This window comes from Thamnophis sirtalis, unplaced genomic scaffold (assembly GCF_051295495.1).
Source record: "Thamnophis sirtalis isolate CommonGarterSnake01/CBP01778 unplaced genomic scaffold, rThaSir2_p1.2 scaffold_8, whole genome shotgun sequence".
NCBI lineage: Eukaryota > Metazoa > Chordata > Lepidosauria > Squamata > Natricidae > Thamnophis > Thamnophis sirtalis.
This window is the reverse complement of record NW_028261388.1, coordinates 43,585,003-43,603,852: the sequence shown is the minus strand read 5'-3', so window position 1 is coordinate 43,603,852 and position 18,850 is coordinate 43,585,003. Positions and strand designations below refer to the sequence as shown.

Genomic DNA, 18,850 nt, shown 5'->3' with positions numbered 1-18,850 from the left:
ATGTAAGCCAGAGGAGTCAAACTCGATTTCATTGAGGGTCACCTCAGGGTTGTGTTTGACCTGGGGGGGGCATGGCCAGTTTGACATCACTTTTGTCGGGGCATCTGTGGTGACCAGAGCACTCTGCCAGTGAAAATAGACTCCCAAGCTGTGTTTCTGGATGCAATGGCTTCTTGCAACCTTCTGCCAGCAAAAATGGAGCTTGGGAAGGCTGCGTATGGCCCTCCGGAGCTCCGTTTTCACTGGCAGAGGCATCATAGGCTGATCCTTTGCTGTTTCCAGGACGGTCCTGCAGACCAGATCCAAGCACCTCTGATCCAATGGCCTTGAGTTTGACATCCCTGATTTAAGCTGTTCTGAGCAAAGCTGCCTTTTGTAATTGAGTGATGGTGATTTTTGTCAATGTCAATGGTATTGTTTATTATTATAAACATCATTATATTATTATAAAACATCATTTTTCTTTCTTTCTTAAAAAAGTTACCAGTGTAATCCAGTCCTAGGATTCTTTTATGGTCTCTCATCAAAGTATTACTTGGCTCCAATCCCTTTGGGGATCAAGTTCATTTTACCTATGACTAAATGCTGCCATGAGCCATGCCACCTAAATTATATGCTACTTAATACTTAAACACAGTATAATAAGAGATTTAACCATTTTGTTAAGCATTTATTGGCTAAGTGTTTCCATGAGAAGAATTTTTTTTTAGTATTTTAGACAAAGTTTACAATAATTTCTGATAAATTCAATTATCACCTTACAAAAATTTCATACATATAATACATGTGTTAAAACAGCTTTTTAACCGTAGTCTTTTTACATAACATTATAAACATATTATAGACTTAATGCTTTAAAATGCATTTTAATGAAATACGACTTACATATTTGAACACACAATAACAGGTTTTATTAGCTTGAATAAATGGCTAACAAATGTACGTAGACTTTCTAAGCAATATAATTAAAGCAATTTTCTAGATATATTAACTGCATTATATATTATATAAACCAAATATAGTTAGATACATTACCTGAACCATCTTTCTCTTATTTAATTGCTAAAATTTATATAGTGTGACAACAGATATGACCTGCTAAAGTTTCAATGTTGCATTAAGATATTAATTGCAAGTAATTTGTTCATGAAATATTCTGGGCACAAAATTACTAAAAGCATTATCAAATACAGCTGTATGAAAAGTTATTAAAATAAAGAATATAAAATAAAAACCCGAACACAGTTACTAGGTATCTCACAATAAATATAGCAAAAGAAAGTACCGATATAAATATTTCGGTTACAGTTATGGCTTATAGAATAATATAACATTCCATAACATTTTTTTAATCAGTCAAGCTGCTTCTTCTTTTTTTTTAAGACCAATTGTTTGGGCATTGATGAATTTGGAGTAGGAGTTTGACATGAGTTGTAATGAAAACTGACATTTGACAGATGCATTGTTAACTTATACATTTCTAGAGTTGCTTGAATTATGAAGAATTAATGACTGTTGGAAATGTGAACAAGAAGAGACATTTTATCGTGCTGGGTAGAGGTGTAAAGAAATCCATAAAATGTTGGATTCAAATACAAACATTAATTCCAAATATTTCAAAGATTAATATACAACCTAAATTACAGGCTTTTTAAAGGCCCTGTAATGGTATGTGGGAAAGATCTTGACAGACAAGGTGAAAAAATGCTGCCCAGGAAATGGCCAGATTAGAGAAGGCATAGTCAGTAGTTGGATAATGGGCAGAACAAGAAGCTGAGAAGGGACAGTCCCTGGTGTATTAAATGTAAAGGAGACTGGATATTTGTACTTTCAGACTTGTAGCATTCTGTTGTTATGTAGCTGTCAAGCCCCGAACGCCTTGCCATATCTGGGGTGGAAAGGGGAAAAACAAAGCCCAATTGATTGGAGGTTGTAGGCCAGACAGAGAATGGAAGCACAGTCACTGGATAGTGGACTGCTAATGAGAAATGGAATGCTGATGTCAGATGCTTGTGGGTGGGAAGGGGCGTGGTCTTCCTATATATAGAACGCTGGGAAGCAGTAACTGCCAGTGCTGACTTTGCAACTGTCAAATGCAACTGTCAAATGCTCATTTGTTCCAGGCTTCAGGTTTGAATAAAACATTACCAACTATTTCCAGAGCGTGTTCGTTTTCTGAGTTCATAACGCCTGGAACTGGACACTTGAGAGTAGCCTTACAATCATATTTGGTAATATTTCCTGTAGGGTCTATCCAGTAAGATTGACATCGATCTTACAAGCCTGAGTACAAATCCTCCATTGTTTCATTTACAGTTGGAATCAGGAACTGATTGTTAAAAAGTGAGAAAGTACCAATAAAGCAAAATATTTGTAGCTCAGGATTGAAGTGAGGGACCCTGATTCTCTCTAAACCTGGTTGTTTTCTTGCAGATGTTTCATTGTTGGTGGAGGTGGTGTTTTGTAGTTCCTTGACTGGGATATTGTCAAACAAGCTAACAGTAAACGTGTTGAGAACCCAAACAAAGAACCTCTAAGACCACACCCAGCAACACTGACAGGGCAAGCCATTAGAATATATAAGGAAAGCAACTGCCACTTCTTATTAGTACTGGGGATATTACCTAGTTTGGATAATGAAACATCTGCTGGAAAACAACCAAGCTCAGAGAGCACCAAGGACCCACAGTTAGAAAGAACTCATAGAACTTCTTGTAGAATTGTTAATATGTATACAAAATTCAACAACAATATTATATGCAGCCAGATGGAAAGATTGAACATTCTACAATGGAGGAATTGATGGTGAAGATGATGGAAATTACTGAGATGGTGAAATTGACATCTCATTATCAGAGAAAAGATACTAATTTATTACTTACTGGAAACCTCTTATAGACTTTTTGTATGAAACAGAAAAAGATGAACTTATATATGGATTTGATGATTAGAAAGAAAAAATATATATGGCTCATGCTGAGCCATAGAGTAAAAGTAAATTTATACTTATAATTGCTGTAAGAAAAGCAGAAGCCACTTCTTTATATTTTCTTTCTTTTGTTCTGCACTTTTGGCTTTGTCATTTTTAGTTTCTTCTTTCTTGGCTTTATTCTAAATATTTTTGGGGTTGGTTTTTAGCTTTCACTTTATTAAATTTTTAATAAAGTCATGAAAAAATGTGACTTTTTAAATCATTTTATAAAGATTATTTGATGTTTTCCTTGTCTTTTCAACTCAAAGGACTTAAAAAGAGGATAATAAGAGAGTGATTGATTTTAGGCTTATCTAAAAGAAATTTAATAAAAAAGGAAATCAGAAGGGGGAATAGCAATCAATTATCTTAATCCATAAAGTCTTTTGCAATGTTTTCATTGCAAAAATAAATACGTAAATAAGTACATGAGGCATAGCGCATTGAATTATTGCATTGAAAAGTCCCAACATCTAAAAGTCGCTGGATTCTAGGCAACATGCTTGTTTGGAAAAGAAATGTGCACACATTGTGTATATTTTTAATAATATTCACACTCTGCCTTGTCTAAATTGCATGATGTGAAGCAGTTAGATTACCAAAGCAAGTGTCTAATCCAATTAATGCAACAAACATTCACAAGACTTTTCTTACTGGAGCAGGATGCATTATAGCGCTATTGTAGAAAAAAAGATTAAGAATGGTTTACTTTATTGTGCTTTCTTTTGAATACTTGTGCATGATATAATTGGGCAAAAGGGGAAGCCTTTACCTTACCTTTAAACTACCTTTACAGTAGCCTTTCCGTTTTGCCATCCTATTACTGTTTCTTGTACCTTTCTTTATATGCAAAGGTTTCATTAGACTTCAGTGAAGTGCATTAGACTTCAGTAAAGAGGGTTGCTGTGGTTGCCTCTACCAAGTAGGTTTTACAGCATTTCCTGTGTTTTATTTTTTTGTTTGAGTTACACATTAAAATAGAAAATGTTTATTTACTGTATTTTTTTTCTTTATTTTTTTTTTACTGGCTTTTGCACTACCGATTTTTCTTTTTAATTTATATTTAAAATACTATAAAATTATTATTAAAAAATAAAAATAGCAAATTGAGAATACTTATAGAACTATATAATTAGTTGTCATCATATTACGGTGAAGAAAGATGATTTACTTTATTGGTTAAGATTCTGTGCCAGAAACCAGGAAATTGTAATTTGGGCCAGTCAGTGATTTGCAAGCCTAGAATGAGGCAATCTTGCTTCATTTTATTTCTGAAATCTTGCTACGAAGTTTGAAAAGACGAGAGTCAACAGTGACTCAAATATGCTTTATATATCTATATTAGTTAAGCTAGCTGGGTGACCTTGGGCCACTCACTCTCTCTTAGCTAAACCCACATTACAGGGTTGTTGTTGTGGGGAAAATAGGAGGAGGAAGATGTGTTGGATATGTTTGCTGCCTTGAGTTATTTGTAAAAATTAATAAAGGCAGTATACAAATAAATATATAAATATAAATAATACAGTACAGAGGAGCTCTCCAAATATGTCAACCATATTATAATGCATCACAGAATATTCATTTTACAAAATGCACTGCACATTTAAATACTTACCTGATGTACTGCTTCCTCTGTCTGAACTGTTGTAGGATCCTCCTGTATTCTGATCATAGGTCTGATTATATGGAATAGTTGTAACATTATCATTTACACGGTAATCTGTAATTTAATAAAATAACACTGTATTTCTTTCAAATAGCTGTTCATACATCTACTATCAAACTAAGAAAAATTAAAGTTAATGTCTATTCTTCAAAAATTATTGGATAACATGAGATTGTTAGAATTCAACTAAAAGCAACATGAATATTTAACTGTCTTATTTATTAGAATATGTTGAGTTTTTTGGAGAATGTTGCACTAATTACTAGGCTGACAAATTTCAAGTTAATAGGTTTTATATCTAGAAAGTGATTTCTTCATCCATATTGATGCTTTTGATGCTTTTATAAGCAGTAATCAGTTTGGAAATGGTTTAAATCACTATTAATGCAGTACTATACAAATTGTCCTTTTTATTTAAAGAGTTTCAAAATGTATTAAAATCTCTAAGGTTTAAAACACAAGGTAAGAAAATACTACAAACCTTTGTTTAATTTGTTTTGTTCCATTATGTTGTATTGAATTGGTGCAACTTCTTGTTTCTGTTGTGGAGATGGCTTCCAATGTTTTTCATTTGAATCACCACTATTACTGTTTACATTATTGCTTATGTTTGACTGGATAAGTTGAGTAGTGGCATATGGAGTAGGCTGTCCTGGTTGGTTGACAAATCTTCCATCTTTCAGATTTGGGCTATTGAACGTTTTCATTTCATTGATTTTGTTGCTCAGGTCCACATCACCATAAACTGTTGATTCAGGCAACATCAAGTTTGTTTGCTTATTCTCCAGCTGATTGTTGTAATTTGCTATACAGTCAGCTATCCATATTAGGAAGTAAAAAAATCCAAAAATATATTCAGTTACAATACACATTTTAACATGTAAGCATGATTTTGGTATGTAAAGCAAAATTAATTTCTAACAACATAGTTACACTGAATAAAGGGAAATTAACATCTAAGCTGTCATAAGGAGGTGCTTCTGTTCCATTGCACAGGTGGCATCCTACACTATATTGCCAAAAGTAGTTGCTCACCCATCCAAATAATCAGAATCAGGTGTTCCAATCACTTCCATGGCCACAAGTGTATAAAATCAAGTACCTAGGCATGCAGACTGTTTTTACAAACATTTGTGAAAGAATGGGTCGCTCTCAGGAGCTCAGTGAATTCCAGCATGGAACTGTCATAGGATGCCACCTGTGCAACAATTCCAGTCGTGACATTTCCTCACTCCTAAATATTCCATAGCCAACTGTCAGCTGTATTATAAGAACGTGGAAGTGTTTGGGAACGACAGCAACTCAGCCACAAAGTGGTAGGCCACGTAAACTCGTCTAACATCAGTGTGTGACCTCACAAATGCGCTTCTGGAAGAATGGTCAAAAATTCCCATAAACACACTCCTGAACCTTATGGACAGCCTTCCCAGAAGAGTTGAAGCTGTTATACCTGCAAAGAGTGGACCGACGTCATATTGAACCCTATGGATTAGGAATGGGAAGTCACTTACAGTAAGTTCATATGCGAGTAAAGGCAGGTGAGTGAATACTTTTGGCAATATAGTGTATGTGCTAGTCATTCCTGACTCTAGAGAGCAGTGATCATCTCCGTTACAAAGCTGTTCGAAGTCATCTCTTTGGTCATGTGGCTGGCATGACTAAATGCCGAAGACACACGGAATGCTGTTATCTTTCCACCAAAGGTGGTCCCTATTTTCCAAAACTGTATGTACCTCTTAATGAAAGCTCCTCCAGATCCTTTTTATTTTATTTCAACTACTCCTTTCAGAAACAAATCTTTCTTTATTCCTCGATTTATATCAACATACAATTTTATAGTTGTCCATCTTACCCTAGTGATGCTAAGCGGCATACAAAAAATTAAAACTAAAGGAACAAACATGCTTTATAAACAATATCCAAAAAGTCAATATACTAAATGTCTAAGATTTAAAAAAAAGTTAATTTTAATAAAACAAGATGAACAATAAACCAAGAACTAAACAAGGCTTGTTCAAGCTTTTAGCCCAATCAGTGGTGGGATTTGACCAGTTCGCACTATTTCGGGAGAACCGGTTGTTAACTTTCTGAGCAGTTTGGTGAATTGGTTGTTTGAAGAAATCATTAGGGCAGAGATCCGGTTGTTAAATTATTTGAATCTCACCACTGGCCCACCTGCCTGTGGGCACATCCAGGTCTTAAATCCCTTGATATGGAGCAACAGATCAGGTCAACTGCATCTCCAGGGGAATGCTGTTCCACAGAACAGACACAGTGACAGAGAAGACACATGATAGCAATATCTTTCTTCCCCAAGATTCCTGATAGCAGCATTGATTCTTTGGCATTAAATTTGGACCTTGATCTTGTTTCTGAATGAGAAATATCTGTATTCTAAGAAAGAGCTATAGCACATCATTGTGTTTTGAAGATTTGTAAATGCCTAAAATTCTATATTTAGGGAAGAATAAAATATCTTATTATGTATTTCAAATCTATTTACTACATGTGGCTGCATATAAATGGTAATATGTATATTGATATAAGGATGTGACTGAACAATATAGGTGCAGGAAAGCTTGAACTGTTATAATAATGATGATAATGATAAATAATAATACCTGGTCGAGAATAAGTAGTAAGGTTGCTGTCACTGTTTCCATTGCCTGATGTACAACAGTTAATAGAACAATCATTATGATTATTCCCAGTATTAGGCCATGTATCTGCAAGCCAGGGCTGAGTAGTAGGTTCATTGATGTTTAAAAGACCTGGCCTTAAAAAGAAAAATTTAAAAGATCACATTGATTATCTTTAGGAGCCCCCTCCTCCCGTCATGATTATTCTAGAAATCAGATTGCAGTAAAGTGGTTCATGGGCTTGCTATGAGAGATGTCTTGTTTCTTGATATCTATTTTGAAAATCATTTCTGAGTTCCTTCACTACATAGTTCAAAAAATGCTCACTATATATTTCTGATAAATGCTGTAGAAATATGAACCTGTAAAGATATTCAGCAAGTAGTAATTCTATAGCTGAGATGAACAAATATTATTTTCTAGACTTTTTGTAATGAACTCTCCAATATTTATATTAATTTATTCTTTTCTATTTTATTTGAAACTCAAAGTGGGACATAACCTCTCTCAAGGCTACTGATATGAAGAATATGAAGAATTGCAACTAAAATTATGCTGCAGATAATTTTATAATAGGTATTATGACTTCACAGATTAGTAACTGCCAATTCCCAGGTTGTTTATATGACATTTATATGTCAAAATCTAGCAAGTGTTCCACTTTTGTCATTGATGGTTGTGCAAAGTGAAAATTTTAAAAAATGAAATAGTTACAAGTGATCATATTGCTTATATAAGGCTGCATAATCAGTCAGAGAAACTTCAGTGTTGTTTAAGATTATGAAATTGTCTCAAAATTATAAGTCATAAGAAATGTAGCTACTTTAATATAACAAGCAGTTTGGAAAGGTGTCCTGTATCACTTTAAAGAATTTACACATTCCTGATTATGAAGTATATATGCTTCCAAATGTAATCAGAACCTCACACATTCCTAAACAAATGTAAACATGCCATCTTTTTTTTAAAAGCCGGAAGTTCTGTCTCTCTTTCTGGCACGCTCTTGCCAACCTTAGCATCGCTGGGCCTGCTGCTCTTTTTGCAGCTGCCACTAAGACAAGGGGCATGGTAGCTAGGGTTTGCAGGAACACCTTCCATGAGACTGTTCTGTGTGGATGGCAGGTGCATGTGTGGTGCGTGGGGCATGTTCCCCCCTAGAAAATGGAGGGGACAGGCTGCACATGCGTTTAAATATTTTAGGGGAGGGCTTATTTTCAGGGGAGGGCATATTTTAGCACAGGAGCTCAAAAGCTCAATTGGGCATATTATCCGGGGAGGTCTTATTTTCAGGGGAAAAGGGTAATTAATTTATGAATAATCCTTCAGTGAAATGTTAATGGGATTTATTTGTTAAAACACTTATTATCATTGATTAAACACTTTAAGACAAGTGGAATTTCATTCATTTCTCATTTATTCTGTGACCAACAATCATAATATATTTTTCCTGTTTTAATTTATAGAAACATAGAAGCCTGTCCTACAAGAATAGAATTTAAAATTTAAAGCATTTTGATTAAACTACATTATTAAATGTGTAATATATCTAAAAATCTCAGTCTCAGGGTTTTTTTTGTCACTTCACTTTTTCATAGCAGCAAAATTTATAGTTTGAAGTTAAAGTGCTCCCTCTGCTGTTTACTTTCAGTGATACATGTTTGCCTGTGTGCAAAATTAAATTTGAAATGCTCTAGGTAATTCTGCTGCATTTATGCTGAAAATTAACATCAAACTTTATTACCTGCCTCCACTGCTTACAGCTTCTCCTCCTCTTTGATATGTTACTGAAAGATAAAGATAAGATAAAATAAAATATTGTTGTAAATTCTTTGAACAAAATCAACCATGAATCTTGAAGGTAACTTCAGAAAGGCATTTGCTTGTTTAAGCAAATCTTAATCAAAAATATTAAATATTTCTTTCGAGTTTCCTATGCAGATTTTCCTATAAGAAACTGTACTAATGTAGATATGCCCAGCATAGCACTGCTTATCTTAACTTTATCCCATCTCGTCTTCAAAGTAAAAATGAAAGATAATTCCAAAGCAGTATTGTTTGATTGACAATAGTACAAGAACATGTTTTTTTTAATGTGCTGAATGTATAGAGATTAATATTTATAACCGCAATATGATAATAAATAAAAGTTTTTAAAAATAGCATTACTTTCAAATTACTTATTGTGAAATCTCCTTTTCCTTACTGGAAAGCCATCAGTTACAGAAATAATTTCATTTTTCACAGATATGTTAAACTGAGTTTAAATACAATGTTAATTTTGAGAATGAATTCCCCAATGGTACTAGTATACTTAAACTAACAGTATTTTAAAATTTTCTCTGCAGAATCAACACATTAAAAGGGCTTTTGATATTAATATATAACTAGATTAATTCTAAACATGTTTAAGTTTAATTCAAACCTAAAAGCAAATGAGGAGTAAAAAACATAAAAACATCTCTAAGAATTTTAGGGACAATAACCTTTCATATTTTGCAAGTGATTCATAAAACTATTTTTACATAGAATTGTGTAGATCATTCCTGTGATGTAATAAATCCTTAGAAACAATATTGACCTTTGTGTTGAGTATGGCTTTTAACACCACACAGTTTATGGGGATGTTTTCTGAAAGAAGTATTTATTTATGTTTCTGTTTAACAGGAGCTACTAAAATATGAAGTGGGGAAAATGCTTTGAATCAACATGGAAACATTGTTGCAGTGTACTTAATGCTTCCTTATGCATATTTCCTAAGGCATCTCTTCCTAGGAGGAAACCATGCAAGCCTGGGGTGGTGAGGAGGAAAGCTTTTTAAAGAGCCACTGACAAGTACAGCAAACTGCATCCATACTTAATCCTGCTTCTGATCCCAACAGCTGCACACTCCTATTTTCTTTGGATATTTATGACTGTTATAGTGACATCTGTAGGAATGGGTCAAAATAGGCAAGGTGGCAGTACAACCTCTGCAAAAGACATATATCAACCCCCCATCCCCACACTGTTACTAATCTAAGTCCAATGCTCAAGAGTAGTAGACATTTAATAATATTTAAGGATCACTTTGAAAGATGGATAATAAGATAGGTTAAAGTTCAGACAGGATTACACATTAAATTAAATATCATTCTTATGTTGTTTCTACATTAAGGCTTACTGGCATTTCCTAAAGCACAGGACATCTGAATGTGAAACTCTACACTACTTGGAATTAGAGTTTATATTGTACAGACACAAATTGTGGAGTGTGTATGGCAAGTTGAGAAGTCAAATCTCTGTAGATGTCTATTTTAATAATGATAATGTTTGTCATTAAAATTTATTATTAAAGGATGCTATCTTCCTTTATGTAGTTTCTAATGTTCTTCAAGAACTATTTTATGGAAAAAGGGTGTTAGTGGGCAAATATTAAGACTGAACAGAATTATGAAAACAGAGATGATATAAATTATTGTGGATGATCTTCCCAAGTGCATAGAAAGTTTTAACTCAAATACCAGTGCTAAATCTACAAAACAGATAAAAACAGTTACGGTGATAAAATCTTATCGCCCGTAACATTACTAATTCTTTCTATTTTCAACAATGTGCCTGGTTATACAAGGAAGATGAAAGGGAGAAAGTGACATACATTATATAGACACATGCCAAACTATCAAGGGAAAAGTGCAAATATATACCTGTTGGTGTGAAGGTAAAAGACGGGACTGAAAAATCAAACATAATAAAAAAACTGGTTATTAAGCTGAAGAAAGAAAGGACAGACCAAACAACATTAGTATAAATCAAGACAATAACAGAACATAAAGGCAGAGTAAATATATCTAGACAGACAGATGTGAATAAAACAGTCCTGTGGTTTTAAATGGTAGCTTGATACAGATAGCATTTTGGATGAAGAATGACATTCTGGTATAGTGTGCTCTTGAGAGAAATAAAGTGTGGTTTAGCCTTTCAGTGACCTTTGGGTGTTTATGTTTTGCTGCAACCTCATAGAAAAAAAATAAAAAAGGAAAGGAAAATGCCCTATAATAAATCTCAAAGTTTATGATCACTTTTAAAGTGTTATCAAAACTTTTAGAAAATACAATCTTTGCTGCATTAGGTAAGTGTATTATAGTCTTTATTATTTAATAACAAAACAAATAAAATAAGATTATATAAATCTTAGGCATATGTACTAACATGGTGGGGTTTTGATTAGTACTTTAAAGTGTGTAACTTTTATTAGTTACCTGCTTAGTGTTATATCTTCTTTTATGTTATTATTACAAGTAATATGTTTAGTTTTGATAAGTTCAACTAATAAATCAGTTACAACAATTGGCTTAACAATCTAAAATATGAAGCCCAAATATTTAGAATAGATAGTTCAGGAAAAAGGCCTTATCTCTTTTGACCTCCATAGATTTTATTAGGGCCAATAGGGGCTAATCAAAATATTTTGTTTGGGAAATATTTTTATAATAAGAAAAATGAAGTTAAAGTTCTTAACAATGTTAATGTTCTGAGCAACATAAATTATGTTTAAATTGGCCTAGAGTTTTAGGACCAGTAGACATTCCACAAAAATGATAGAATGACTAAGTAGGGATACTGGCAGTATTTTAGGCCTTTTAAAATATTTTTCTACTGGACTAGCACCTTAAGATGTTTAAGGGTCTCATATCTGTCTCTGTTCCTATCTTCCTGGAGCACTGGCACTAAAGTAACAGATAAAATATCTTCAGAACTCTAAAAATAATGCTGTAAGCTATTCAAGCATTCTTTTTTTAAAAAAATGATCTTAGTAATACTCTTATAATTTTTTTCTGATGCTCTTTTTCACAAAGTAAAAGGTATTCAGTGTCCTTCAAAAGTAGAATAGAGATAAATAAAGTTTTCATACACAAACACTCACACAGACACAGATATATAGATACTCCCGTACACACATAGGAAGGAAAGCAAGCTATCCAAAATAACTGTTATCCAATCTCTTCATTAATTCAAGCAAGGACTTGGCAACAATGGCATTATTTTACTCCGAACTAAATGCTCAATATTAAGAAAATAAAGTACCTTGGAAGAAAATTATTTATAACCGAACCACTAACTTATTTATCAAAGTTTACATGAATAAAATTACCTTGCTTTTAATGCAATATATATAAACTTTAATGCTAAGAATGTGATATATTATTTCATTAATTATATTTCATTGAGGACAAATTTTTTATTTCATCACTAAAATTCGGAAGATATGTAAGAGTACAAACAGTAAAATAACAAAGAATCATAATAACGAACTTCATGCTACAGAATTAGCTCCATTTATAGTCAGCTAATAGGATTAGTTGATAAAATGTAGATCTTAATAAAAGATTACATGGGACCATGCAATTAGTAAAGCTTAAAAAAAGAACTGTTAAAGTAGTGTGAAGATTATTACTTGATTTTCCTTGCTGAGTAGTAACCAATACACATTACTTTTTATTCCAGCTTCATGAAACCTGCCTGTAGTATTACTAATACCCAATATTGGCACTATGCTATGTATGTTTTATATTCCAGAATATACTCACTTCCTTGATATTTAAATCTTTTCAATTTTATAATGTAATAAAACAGCAACAACAAAAGTAACCATAAATTCTAGGGATTAGTCAACAATATATTTCTTATATTTTTCTAATGTAAGTTTTATAAATATGCAACTCTGTGACCTTTTCTTCATATTATTGAGAGAGTACAATATTAATATTGGATGCCAAGCATTAACTATTCCATATAAGTGTAACAGTTTTCTTCCAACAGTTGAGTCTACCAAAAGTCAACTTCAGGAAGACTTTTAAGGAGAACCACTATATCAAGTTCATCTCTTTTTGATGAATAACTCCTTTTATATTTTTAGATACTTTTGGTGTCTGTTGTATATGTAGGGTCAATTTGAAAAGTTGACATTTACTACAGTGTAGTAAAACTCAGCTCTTTCTTTGAGATAAATCCTGCTACTTACTCCACATGTGGTTCTAATTATAACATGGTTATTAAAAAAAAGATTCCCAAAAATTCCCACAGCATTTAAGTCATTTTAGCAGACTTATAGCCTGGGACCTATAAGCACATCTGTCTTTTATTAGATTGTATCTAGTTTTTAATGTTCCTAGCTGTGCCTAGATTTCCAGGTGGTAACAGGGGCAAAAAATAAGCTTGCATAATTTGTTTAATGTGTCTACTGCAGCTGTGACAGGCTTGATAGTTGCCATCACTGTTAAATGAAAAAAGTTGATATTCATACATACAATTAATATAGTGTAACCTATGCGAAGCTGCTATTGTAAATTACTTGGAGATATAAATTGATGAAAATGCAGTATAGTTACTAGTATCACATTCCACTGGGATTAATCACATTTTCTCTGCTGAAGCAGTGGAAAAAATGTGTTTAAATTAATATACTAGTAATATAAATTCTTTTTTTTTTAAGTTTTTGGGATCCTAGTGTTAACGTAACGTATTTTTGTTTTAAAGTAGTTATTCAATATTTCAATGTTTCATTTTAATGCCAATCACAATACTATTTGAGTTTAGTACTACATAGTACTACCGTCATTCAACCTCTAATCTTTCCCTCTAGTTATTGCTTTTATTCTACTGTTTTAAAAATATATGTGCTAATATTTCCCCCATTTCTTATTTCTGCCTCTATTCTGGCTTCTAATCAGGCCACCATTACTAATCCTACATTAATCGAAGTGTTAATACACTTGTTTTTATTAAAATAAAGTCCTTTATTATTTAATTATTCAACGTTTCAATACACTAGTAATGTAAATTATTGATAATAATATATTCTTGTCCTAGAAAGAAGCCATAATCTAAGAAATTAATAATAATTCAATCCATCTTTTTCTTAAAACAGAAATTATGACACATTTTAAAAACTAAAGGTCTCAGAAAAATTGTCAATGTTCATTTAAATAATTTCTAGATTTTAGGGATGGAGATAAATCAATTATATTTATAAAAACTACAGCAAAATACCTTTTCTTATACCAGCATAAGAACTGGCAAGACCATTCCGTTTTTTTCGGTGGCGATATAACCAAATACTGAAAACCATAAGAATAATCCAGCAAGCAGCACCAATTCCAGCAATGAACGCTGGCTGTTTTACAACATCTGAAATCTGCTGAGCTAAACTGACTTGCTCTTCAGGTGACACAGGGTTTCCATAGGAATCTGAAAGAAGAAGTTTACAATATTGCAAGTTTGCTTCTAGAAATAAAATGTTACTTATAAGAAATGCACAATATTATAATAATTCATTATTCTCTGTCTATGATATATTTAATAAAATGGCAAACAAACTGATACAATTTAGAAAACTATGATTACATTTGGAGTGCTTTAGCTATTTCTGCCATATTACTTAAACATTTTTTTGTTGATACAAACATTAACATTTTCACTAAAATAAAAATCGCATAAACATAGAGATAGATGTATACCACATCAGCTTAACAACAAAAAGCATTGTAATACATAAGCAGCTGACAATCTTTTCCATAATTTATTTCTTTATGTATGAAATTTTTTATTTTATATAATGTATATGATATAATTTTGAAGCCATAATGATGACTAGGCATTTTATATCATATAGATTGCAAAGCTGCCCAGAATCACTGAGTGGGCAGTCATACAAATGTTCTTAAATAAATAAATAAAATTCTAATGTTACATAAACTGAATTTAACAGTAATATAAATTACTGTTTTCAAAAAACTAATTATTTCTATGCATTACTATAATATTTGTAATTGTTTGTATGTCTTTTATTGTTTTAGAATTTAGAATCTGGTTAATTCAAGCAGTCATATGGGAGCAAGCAATTAAAATAGTTTTTCTCAATTTGGTTCCCTATATATAATATATAGATATTAGAGCTACAGCTTCTATAATTTCTAACCATTTTTTATTAGCTATCCCAGCTCAGAGGAAGACACAACTTTAGTAAAGCTGTTATGCTGTGGCTAAGTCAAACTGGCATTCTGTGTAAAACACATATACACATACTCACACACATCAATGTTTTCTTACAAATATGTATAATGCATATATTATATGCATTATAATATATGCTTATAATATATAATATATTCATTCAAGAAAAAAAGTATTTCACCATTATCATATTTTATTATTGTAACCTGATTCATTGACTTATTCACTGAACCGTTCATTGTACACATTTATAATCATGGAGTATATAATACCTTCCATTTTAAAATTTTACTTTACTTAATATCTTCAAAAATATTTTCAGTGAAATATATATTTTCCTGTTACATTAACACTTACTATTAATTAATTGTAAAGCACAAGTAGTCATATTAAAAAAATGAAAATGTTACAAAACAAATAAAATGATATACCAAACCAAACTTCTACATGCACAGTTATTTCAGTAAGTATCTCAAGTATGTCAAAGCACAAAAAACTCTCCTGGAATCTCTTTCGCTCTAATGGCACATATTAGTGAGCTAATTAACATAACGATAATGATATTCAGTTTACACTAGATATTTGCACAGTTTCCTATGTTATGAGCACAACATTACAGTTATAGCTTCCTAATGCTACAAAATCACAACTCAATTTTCGGGTTTTCCTTATAAAATCTTATAATAAATGAAACATTAATCTGCATAATACTTCTACTCAATATTATAATACCATTATGCATGAAATATGCATCCATCCAAACTTTTCAATGTTTCAATTTAAAGTTTTCAAATTTAACATTTGAAATAAAAAAGTAACTAACTTTAACCAATGAAAACACACATTCTTTAATTTCTGAATTCATTATGACAATAAGATAAATTATTTAACTTTTCAAACCTTTTCAGATGAATGATGTGTAAATGTCATGTTTGAACAAAGGCTTGGGCACATTTTCTTGGGCATTTTAAAACATTGAAACATAAATAAATATAAAGTATTCAAAATTGCACACAGAGACACATACACACACAGAGAGGCAAACTCTAACAGCATTAGTGAGGCTCTAGTCAGTCCACTGTAGGGGTTACAGCTTAACACAAAAGAACATTAGGGAGTTCAGTTATTTGCATTTGCTGGCATATTATCACAAAAGCCATGTTAATTAGTTCACAAAATACACTTCATAATGGGAGCTGTTACAGCAGTAACATTCATTACATTTGGGATGTCTCAGACATGAAGCATACACTTAAAATGTATAATTATTTGAGTGAAGCTTCTAATACATGCACATAGGTTAATTGTTTTATGACTTCCTTGTATTAGAAAAATGATGTGCCTCAAAGCCTGTCTCCTGAACAGTTCCAGAAGAGCTATAAGGAAATAATTAACAGTTATTTATTTGATGCTTTATCTACTGTTGATTATAGTGCATGTATGTATGTAATTCAGCACTGAACCTACCATGGAAGGGTACCAACTTTTATTTTGGCAAAAACAATAACCTCCTTTATACCAGACTTAAAGAAAACATGGCATTCTTATTTCTGGTTTGAAAGGCTATGGTCACACACTAATGAAAATGCTTTCTGTTTGCTCCTCAGCAACTCTGTAGCATTTAAAGGGCCATTTTAGTTAGAAAATAGGGAAAAATTTTTTTTTTAAAAAAAAGGGGGGGGAGGAAATGAAAACTACCCCAAGCATAGAAATCCAAATAATTCAACGTAACATCTCAGGTCTAATCTTCTAACCAAGACAACCAATAAGGATTAAAGGATTGAATGGCAGGGTAGCATTCTGTGAGAAACATTCTTCATTATAGTAACCACTATTAAGAGTGCTAAATCAGTCTAGGGTAGGCTGTTGATGGGAACTTTATAAGAAAAACTGAAATTGTAACCTGTTTCCTTAGACTGTGCCCTACTTATAGTTTCCATCTGATATGGTACTTTAAGCTTTGGAACCACAGATAAAACCAGAGCATGCTTGCTGGACTGCCTTATTTTTACCACTAGCTACTGGTACAATTCAGGTCAGTGGTGGGATTCAAGTTTTTTTACTACTGGTTCTGTGGCTGTGGCTTGGTGGGTATGGCATGACACAGCTTGGTGGTCTTGGCAAGGGAAGGATACTGTAAAATCTCCATTCCAACCCCACTCCAGGGGAAGGATACTGCAAAATCCCCATTTCCTCCTGATCAGTTGGGTCTTGGGAGGCAGAGAATAGATGGGGGCGGGACCAGTCAGATATTTTATCAGTTCTCCAAACTACTCAAAATTTCTGCTACCAGTTCTCAGAACTGGTGAGAACCTGCTAAATACCACCTCTGGTTAATAGCTACATAACCTATGGATTGAAAAGGATGTACCACACAGTAATAAAACAAAGAAAAACATTCTTTTTCAAAAGCAAGTTATGCTTGTTCCTTATTCTGTACAGACAAAAGAGAACATGCCAATCTTCATTACACTATATAAAAATCTAAATGTTCAACAAAGCATTAAAAATAGCTCACCCAACTGAATAAATTGTGGTTCACTCTTCACTCCAGCTCCAGCTCCTGTACTTGCTGCTACTTCAACACTATATTTAATACCAGGAACTAGAGATGGAATTATTAGAGAAAATGTAGAGCCATCCACTGTCTTATTTATATGGTATCGACTTTCATTTCCAAGGCACCAAACCTAGAACGAATAAAAAAAGAATATTTTTCTTCATGGAACAAAATGCACCAAATGGCATTTTCTGCTTTATATATAAAGATGAATTTAGCTATGTTAATACACATTTGTAAAGGCTGCTAAGAAATTGATAAAAATAGTACTATATAAGTCAATAGGATAACTGATTTATTTTTAAAAATGCATGATTTCTCTAGTGTAGGTATTTATTGGAGTAAATGTCAGTAGTCCATAAATCTATTACTCCTTGATATATTGGATTTTTACCACCTGATATTTACAAAGAAATTATATCTGTAAAAATTGAAACAAACTGCAAAATGAACATGTTATCAAAATATGTGTTATTCACATTAGGAATTTCTTTTTAGAAATTATTTACAAAAGAATCACCATAAAAATATAATAAATTGAAAGGACAATGTAAAAACCAGCTGTCTGTTAAATTCAATTTTATGCAATTGCTAAATTGATATCATATATCAGTCTTTTGCATAACTGCAAATAATGTAAATTTAGTCAGTTGTTCAGCCTGTTTCAGAGACAACATATTTTTATGCTATTTGGAAATGAAGTTTGAAGTAAAATTTTGTTCATTGCATCTGAAGAAGATCTATATATTGTATACAAATACTATTGAATTATTTTTGTTAGATTAGAATATTAAGACATCTCCACCATTTCAATGGAACATAATCAACAATAAGACTTGTTAATAATGATCTACTAATACAAATACACTATAAGATACATTGGTGTAAATTTATGTAAATTTAGGTGTAAAAATTAAGTGACTTTGGGTGGAACTAAACTCCTGGTAACTTCATTGATTTTTTTGGGCATAATACATAAGTAGTTTTCCACTTTCTTGATTTCCCACAACTTCCCAAATTAA

The 18,850-nt window shown here is 32.3% G+C and overlaps 1 protein-coding gene across 1 annotated transcript in view; it reads right to left on the bottom strand.

The window, feature by feature from the left end:
* ROBO1 (roundabout guidance receptor 1) overlaps positions 1-18,850 on the bottom strand; it is a 434,872-nt gene that overhangs the window by 22,073 nt on the left and 393,949 nt on the right. Inside the window, exons 18-24 of the mRNA XM_014064019.2 lie at positions 17,787-17,958; positions 14,306-14,503; positions 10,960-10,986; positions 9,018-9,060; positions 7,259-7,413; positions 5,119-5,454; positions 4,587-4,691 (exon numbers count right to left, since the gene is read on the bottom strand). Coding sequence (XP_013919494.2) covers positions 4,587-4,691; positions 5,119-5,454; positions 7,259-7,413; positions 9,018-9,060; positions 10,960-10,986; positions 14,306-14,503; positions 17,787-17,958 — 1,036 coding nt within the window. The remainder of the gene's footprint in view (positions 1-4,586; positions 4,692-5,118; positions 5,455-7,258; positions 7,414-9,017; positions 9,061-10,959; positions 10,987-14,305; positions 14,504-17,786; positions 17,959-18,850) is intronic.